Source organism: Schistocerca piceifrons, chromosome X, assembly GCF_021461385.2.
Source record: "Schistocerca piceifrons isolate TAMUIC-IGC-003096 chromosome X, iqSchPice1.1, whole genome shotgun sequence".
Classification (NCBI taxonomy): Eukaryota; Metazoa; Arthropoda; class Insecta; order Orthoptera; family Acrididae; genus Schistocerca; species Schistocerca piceifrons.
The window spans coordinates 196,542,953-196,551,573 of NC_060149.1; the positions used below are offsets into that span (position 1 = coordinate 196,542,953).

Consider the following 8,621-nt stretch of genomic DNA (forward strand, 5'->3'; position numbering starts at 1 on the left):
CAAATTGGCAGATTTCTCACATATATCACAAGCTAAAGTAATAACTTCAGTATACAAAGAAAACTGTTGCAGAGAATGTAGAAAACTATAGAGCAATTACATTTCTAGAAGAAGCAATTACATTTCTAGAAGAAGAAACAAATTAATCTTGTTTGCAAAACAGTCTGCTATAGCACAGTTTGTGTAAGTTGTTCTCAAAATAATAAAGGAAGGTGATCAAAATGGCATTGTCTTGGCTTTGTCAAAGGCATGTGGCATGTTAAGCCACATAGCTTTATTACACAAATTATACATACTATGAATAAAGTGTGCAGCAAAGAAGTGGTTTAAGCCATACTTGGAAAACCAAGTGAAATGATTTTTAGGTTTCACATACTATAAAAAGATTACTATTGGTTCTCACTGCCTGCCACACCCTTCCCCTCCCACCTGTATGTATCATTCACCACCCAAACTTCAACTGAGAAAGAATTAGTGTAAGATTCTTTAATATAAAGATTAATTTCTGTGATAAAAATTTAAGGTTAAGCTATCACCGTTGATAGCTGTAGGCAACTGTATATTAAAATATTTATATAAACTCTCAGCCATAAGTTGCAATTTGGTAAGTTTTATTGCTTGAGTAGTTTCAGATTAACCTAATTAGTTCAGCTTAAGAGGCGTTTGTTGTTGTGGCAATATTACTGATGACAGGTCTGGTATTAATGATTTAAAAATAATGTAAGATAAAGATTTCAAAATTATGTCGTAAGAGTTTGCAGTTTTTGCTGAGTGTTTTTTGAAATTTTTTTCCATTAACCTTTTTACAGTAGTTATTTAAAAATATGTTTTGGCACCAACCCAAACAACACTTTTCATTGTTGCCTGGGATGAATGTCCATTGCAGCATAGCCCATCAAATCTTAAAAAGTCATTTTCCTGAAGAGTAGCAAGTGCTACTGCACAGGCAATAGCACATTGATTCGTACAGGCAAGAAAATCTCTTTCATGTCCTTTGAGAAGTTTGCTGACGACAATATAAGTGTAGACAATCATATTTAAAATATTTAGTCCTCCATGGTCAAGTCTTTGTATCAATTTAAATGTTCGTTTATTGGCAACTCCTTTTCAATCACAATTTAATTAAGGCAACTCTCGCATATGCTTCTTAATCACTGCATGAGCACAGCAGCCTGCAATGAAAGTTGAAGACGTTGCAGTATCTTTCACTGAAAGAACATCGTCTACAGTTACACTGACTTCTATGTCTAATGCGTCTGTTTCTTCAAAATCAGAAAACATAAAATTTTTATGGTCCCTACTGTGATATTGCCATAGGAAGGAGAACATAACACTAAAGGCATTACACTTTGAATTCGAAGCTTCTTTTCTGCTTCATAGACTTGTGTCACTTAAACATTGTATTTGGAACCTGCAAACTGTCTATACTTTCCCAAACGCCGCTCAAGCACATCTGTTTGAAGCTTGGCTGTCAGTAAACAGCTCATACTTAGCTCTTTAGTAGAACATCGAGCAATTTCTACAATGACATATGTTGTTGCTGAATAGCAAAAAATTTCTTTTGTGAGAAACCCACTCGACAGAACCTTTGCTTTCCACACGTCAAGCCAGTCTAGAAAATCTGGCAAAAATTGCATAGAAACACTATCAGTTGTCAACGGATCCATATAAGGATTCTGCTTGTGTTTCCCTTTGAACGCTGATTTCACATTCATGACATCAAACCATTTTGTTATTATTCGAATGTATTCTGCTGTTGATGGTGCATGTCTCAAATCAAATTTATCACTAGCTACCTCAAGGCCCTCTGACACATGTCGATTGAATATCTGCAACACAGGTTTCATGCTCTGTTTTTTCTAACGATGTAGGGCAAAGCGATTTGAGAGAAAATGTGTGACAATATTTTACTAAATAACTGGAATCTATGTCATAAATCTGTTTCAGCGTTTTAAAAGAAGCTACAGAAACTTATTTTCTTCCACTTCTTTTCTAACTGGAAACTGAGGATACAACATATCTTTACCATCATTTTTTTGGTCCAACCACACATTTCTTATGCATTTAACAATGTGTATGGCATCAATTAAAAATAAAAGTAGGCGATTAGGATCAGATGGATGTTTAAAAACTATATTAACAGCTTTATCCACAGAAAACATGGATATGGTTTTGCTATTGATTTTGTTGTTGTCAGTTACCACACAAAAAACCCTGCAGTCTATTAGTTCAGGGACATTTATTATGGACAGTAGCACATCATTAGATGAAATGGTTCTCACCGGTAAAATGTGAGCAACATCCCTGTACACAGACTGGACACTCTGCAACATAAATACAAACGCTGAATTTGCAACATGTTCTGAGTTATATGACATGCTCAAAACGCTACCTCCTTTATATTCCAAATAAGAATTTAGATGAATTTCATCTACACTCAATCAACATCATCGCTGTTCAAGTATTGAAATTTCTGTTTTGCATAGGACAGGAAATTACTTCCCCCAATCCTTTCACGAGATGGATTCACATTAAATTTGCTGCAGATCCTACGCAGAGTGCTTGGATGAGGCATTTTCATTAATGAACTGCTACATAAAAAATTATAAGCATGAGACGAAATTGAAAATAGCAAACAACACACTATCATAAATGTAGAACTAAACCTATGATTAAATTTCTTGACATTTATGAGACTAACTTGTTCATATATAAAGTCTACCATCTCCTTTTCATTCACCTGTATACTGTCCTTCAGCACTCCTGGACTGTCTTTCACTATCCCTACAATACTATATATAGAAGTTTCTGAGTGCCCCAATCTGTCTCAGAAAACTCCTGCAGTATACTGACAATTTCATGGATATTGGTTACAATTACAGGAAAAGATCTTTTTCCTAATGTCTTAATTTGTACATCTTTCTTAAACAATGAAACATTTAAATTACTATCTATAACGACAGAACGTATGATTAATGGTGCTGGTTTTCTTGTTATCTTCAAAAAACACACAAAATCACTGTGTTTTTCGAACACACTCCACTCATTGGGCAATTCCACTTCCTTCGTAAGCAACATCAACTCTTCTAAAGAACTGAAGCTGAAAGTGTTTTCATAGTCCTTCTGTGACGCTAAACTATATTGTAACGCTGCAGCTAACTGCTCATTTTCAAGCCTCTGCTTTTTCTCCTCTGGCCCTTCACGTCTGCTTTCTTCCTTTGAAAGGTAGGAAGGACAGTTTGGGAGTAGTGATGGAACTGCATCTGGTCTCAAACATAGTTTTCGATGGGGGGGGCTCTTAATAACTGACCAGTCCTTTCATTCACAATTTGTGCTTCCCAAATATTGTCATCCTTGTGGAAGTGAACATGACATACTTGTAATTAAAAATGAATAAAAAATGAAAAAGGTGCCTACAAATGAATATGATGACAATATTAACAGTGTGAAAACAATTTATGTATATAAAGTTAGTTTCTAGTTCTAAAATACAAATAGACTCCGAACTAAAATGCAGAGGAATACTCAAGTGATAAATGTGGCCATGGCACAGTAACTCTATAAAACAGTAACACTACAATATCAAAACACATGCAGTCACACATCATGGCAACAAGCTCTTCAACAGATGGTGAAATGAAGAAAGTACTTGCCCTATCAATAATTACAAGCATTGACTAATGTTTGTAGCATAATTCAATAACAGTGATAATTTTTTTTTATAATTTAGCCTTGAAGCTCATATATTCACTAGAGGGGTGGGATTTTTGCTCCAGCTCTTGCTCTATTGCCCCCCTCCCCCCACCCATAAACACAAACACACACACACACACACACACACACACACACACACACACACACACACAGATACAAGAAAGTATGACGACACCAAACTCACACAGATGTGATCCATAGAAGCAACTGTGAAACAGTAACAGAATAATTCAAAGTAGTTCTCAGACTGTGTATCCTGCAGAACTATGAAATATTAACAAGGAAGCGGCGAGCACTGAGAGACGGCGGCAGCGGCGGCGGCGGCAGAAGAAGCGGCGAGCACCAAGATACGGCGGCAGCGGCGGCGGCAGAAGAAGCAGTGAGCACCGAGAGACGGCAGCAGAGGCAGCGGCGGCAGAAGAAGCGGCAAGCACCGACAGACAGCGGCAGCGGCGGCAGCGGCGGCAGCAGAAGAAGCGGCGAGCACCGAGAGACGGCAGCAGCGGCGGTGGCGGCAGAAGAAGCGGTGAGCACTGAGAGACGGCGGCAGCGGCGGCGGCGGCAGAAGAAGCGGCGAGCACCGAGATACAGCGGCAGCGGCGGCGGCAGAAGAAGCAGTGAGCACCGAGAGACGGCAGCAGAGGCAGCGGCGGCAGAAGAAGCGGCAAGCACCGACAGACAGCGGCAGCGGCGGCAGCGGCGGCAGCAGAAGAAGCGGCGAGCACCGAGAGACGGCAGCAGCGGCGGTGGCGGCAGAAGAAGCGGTGAGCACTGAGAGACGGCGGCAGCGGCGGCAGCAGAAGAAGCGGCGAGCACCGAGAGACGGCAGCAGCGGCGGTGGCGGCAGAAGAAGCGGTGAGCACTGAGAGACGGCGGCAGCGGCGGCGGCGGCAGAAGAAGCGGCGAGCACCGAGATACAGCGGCAGCGGCGGCGGCAGAAGAAGCAGTGAGCACCGAGAGACGGCAGCAGAGGCAGCGGCGGCAGAAGAAGCGGCAAGCACCGACAGACAGCGGCAGCGGCGGCAGCGGTGGCAGCAGAAGAAGCGGCGAGCACCGAGAGACGGCAGCAGCGGCGGTGGCGGCAGAAGAAGCGGTGAGCACTGAGAGACGGCGGCAGCAGCGGCGGCGGCAGAAGAAGCGGCGAGCTCCGAGATACAGCGGCAGCGGCGGCGGCGGAAGAGGCAGCGAGCACCGAGAGATGGCGGCAGAAGAAGCGGCGAGCACCGAGAGACGGCGGCAGCGGCGGCGACAGAAGAAGCGGCGAGCACCAAGAGAAGGCGGCAGAGGCGGCGGCGGCAGAAGAAGCGGCGAGCATCGAGAGACGGCGGCAGAAGAAGCGGCGAGCACCAAGAGACGGCGGCAGCAGAAGAAGCGGCGAGCACCGAGAGACGGCGGCAGCGGCAGCGGCGGCAGAAGAAGCGGCGAGCACTGAGAGACGGCGGCAGCGGCGGCGGCGGCAGAAGAAGCGGCGAGCACCGAGATACGGCGGCAACGGCGGCGGCTGAAGAGGCGGCGAGCACCGAGAGATGGCGGCAGAAGAAGCGGCGAGCACCGAGAGACGGCGGCAGCGGCGGCGACATAAGAAGCGGCGAGCATCAAGAGAAGGCGGCAGCGGCGGCGGCGGCAGAAGAAGCGGCGAGCACCGAGAGACGGCAGCAGCGGCGGCAGCAGAAGAAGCAGCGAGCACTGAGAGACGGCGGCAGAGGCGGCGGCGGCAGAAGAAGCGGCGAGCACCGACAGACAGTGGCAGCGGCGGCAGAAGAAGAAGCGGTGAGCACCGAGAGTCGGCGGCAGCGGCGGCGGCGGCAGAAGAAGCGGCGAACACCGAGATACGGCGGCAGCGGCGGCGGCAGAAGGAGCGGTGAGCACCAAGAGACGGCGGGAGAAGAAGCAGCAAGCACCAAGAGACGGCGGCAGAAGAAGCGGCGAGCACCGACAGACAGCGGCAGCGGCGGCAGCAGAAGAAGCGGCGAGCACCGAGAGACAGCAGCAGCGGAGGTGGCGGCAGAAGAAGCGGTGATTACCGAGAGACGGCGGCAGCGGCGGCGGTGGCAGAAGAAGCGGCGAGCAACGAGAGATGGCAGCTCAAGAAGCGGCGAGCACCGAGAGACGGCGGCAGCTGCGGCGGCGGCAGAAAAAGCGGTGAGCACCGAGAGACGACGGCAGCGGCAGCGGCGGCAGAAGAGGCGGCGAGCACTGAGAGACGGCGGCAGCGGCGTTGGCGGCAGAAGAAGCGGCGAGCACCGAGAGTCGGCGGTAGCGGCGGCGGCGGCAGAAGTAGTGGCGAGCACTGAGAGACAGCGGCAGCAGAGGCGGCAGAAGAAGCGCCGAGCACTGAGAGACGGCGACCAGGCGGCGGCGGTGGTGGCGGGGGCGGCGGCAAGCACCGGGAAGCGGCGACCAGACGACGGCGGCGGCGGTGGGCAGCAGTGACAGCGTGCAGACGGGCAACAACACGACAGGCACGACGGCCGAACCGTCGGCCCACTGGAGAGACACCATCGCCCGGCCACACGGCTCAGTTATGACCACAGGCGCCCAGCGTACCCGTGGATGAGAGAAGGTCCGCGCCAGACCTCATGCCCAACCCGAAAGGAGTGCGCCGGCGTGCAGGCAGGAGGGTGGGGAGCCTCAGCAACCAGGATAGATATTGGAGAGTTGAATGGTTGACCATAAAGTATCTCTGCTGGACTTTTACCGTCATGGGGGGCGGCGTGTTATGTAGCAAAAAAAACGAAGCACAGCCTGGTCGTGCAGGTGATGGCTAAGCAGCTTATCGAGTGGGGTCTTGAACATCTACACAAAACATTCTGCTCGGCCGTTTGACACAGGGTGAAATGGGGCGGTATGGATGAGGCAAATTTCATTGGCAATACAGAGTTGCTTAAACTCGGTTGATGTAAACTGTGGACCGTTATCAATAAAAATAGTTTTGGGGAGTCCCTCGACAGCAAAGAGGCGCTGCAGAATTTTGACAGTCTCAGCAGAAGTGGTGTTCATCATGCAGTAGACATTAGGGTATCCCAACCTGGAATCGATCGGTATGAGCCACTGTGAACCAAGGAACCACCCTGTGAAATTCAAATGGAGACATTACGATGGAGTAGCTGCATCTAGCCACGAAAAATACTGGTTCGGGGGTGCTGCCAGATGTGTTTGGCTCGTGGCGCAGGCTGACACGAAGGAGGCAATGTATTTATCCAAACTACGCCAGTAAAGGTGTTGGCAGACCAACTGTTTGGTGCGAGTGATGCCTGAATGGCCTGCTTGGAGGAGGTCGAGGACGTAGCAGCGCGATGTCTGTGGTATGATCACTGTGGGACATCACCATCACTATGCAAAAGGATGACGCAACTGCAGAAAAAGAGACTGTGCTGATGATCCCAAAAATGCTGGACCTCTGCATCATAGATGCTATGATAGCTGGTCGGTCAATCCACAGCGATTTGGCGGCAGAGAGCTTGCCGTGTCAGATACTCAGCGGTGGCTAGCCGAATCGCATTGGCATCCAATGGAAACACATCCAGAGCTGCGTCCATGTCTGGTTCCACATGGAAACAAACCAAGGATGAGGCGTCAAATTCATGGTCTTCCCCAGCAGGCAGAAGGGACAGAAAATCTGTGTGCCATTCAGAGGTGCGGTAGACAATATCAAGTCGAGCATCACCAGGAAGAGCGCCCAGCGCTGGAGGTGGCGCGAAGTCTGGGTGGGCACTGCAGCACCTGGGTGAAACAAAGAAACCAAAGGTTTGTGTTCGGTCTGCAGCGTGAAATAAAGACCATACACGAAATCGTAGAATCTCGTCAGGGCGAAAACCAGCACCAAACCTTCCTTTTCAATTTGCCTATATTTGGTTTGAGCGTCGGTCAATTTATTAGACGTGAAAGCCACTGGCCTCTCAATGCTGTCCACCACTTGCGAGGGGACCACACCAAGGCCATAGTCCGAGGCATCAGCAGCGACGATGAGGGGCAAGGAAGGATTATAAGCGGCCAGACAAGGAGAGCAGGAGGGGGCTGACTTGAGATGTGTGAAAGCCTGCTCATACACTGTGTCCCAAATCCAACGCACACCCTTGCGCAACCGGTGGTGTGGGGGATAAAACGCCGATAATAGTTGATTTTACCGAGGACAGACTGCAGTTGCTTCACGTTAGTGGGAGGAAGCAGGTTTTGAATCACCTCATGATACTCCTTAGACTCTTGTAGGCCGCGGGAATCAGTTGCGAACCCCTAGATAGCTGACCTCTCGCGCGGATAAGTCACTGTTTTCTTTCCAGCAATGCAGGTTAGCCTCGGAAAAAACCTGAAACAGCCTATCCAGCTTGTCCGCGTCGTACACCACAGACGAGCCACCGATGATGACATCGTCCAGATAATTGGCCACCGTGGGCACCTCGCTTGTGAGGCGTTGCAAATAATGTTGGAAAATGGAGGGGGTGCTGGAAATGTCAAACTGGAGGCTGTTGTACCGGAAAAGGTCACACAAGGTATTGATGACTAGGATCTGCTGCGATTCCTCATCAAATGGCAGCTGCAAATAAGCATTCCGTAAATCAATTTTGGCGAAAAATGGTCAAGCCCGCAAGACGTGTGAGTATGCCATCCACCGATTGGACAGGATAGGCATCTATGATGGACTGAGAATTGACCATGACCTTAAAATCGCCACAGATGCGTAAAGCACCATTCGGCTTCCTGACTATCACCATAGGCGTTGCCCAGCGACTGTGCGTGATGGGACAAAGGATGCCTTCGTCTTGTAAGCGGCGAAGTTCTAAATGCAGCCTGTTTCAGAGAGCGAAGGGGACCAGGCGGGCCTTAAAAAAAACTAGGAACAGCAGCGGGAGAAGCTGAACATGCGCGGTGAAGCCCTTCACCGTTGGCATGGAGGATGCGAACAACGT

The 8,621-nt window shown here is 48.8% G+C and overlaps 1 protein-coding gene across 1 annotated transcript in view; it reads left to right on the forward strand.

The window, feature by feature from the left end:
* Positions 1–6,147, forward strand: part of LOC124722246 (trichohyalin-like) — a 127,854-nt gene extending 121,707 nt beyond the window's left edge. Inside the window, exons 2-4 of the mRNA XM_047247436.1 lie at positions 3,977–4,478; positions 4,562–4,807; positions 4,847–6,147. Of these exons, the coding sequence (XP_047103392.1) occupies positions 3,977–4,478; positions 4,562–4,807; positions 4,847–6,147 (2,049 nt within the window). The remainder of the gene's footprint in view (positions 1–3,976; positions 4,479–4,561; positions 4,808–4,846) is intronic.
* Positions 6,148–8,621: the final 2,474 nt, after the last annotated feature.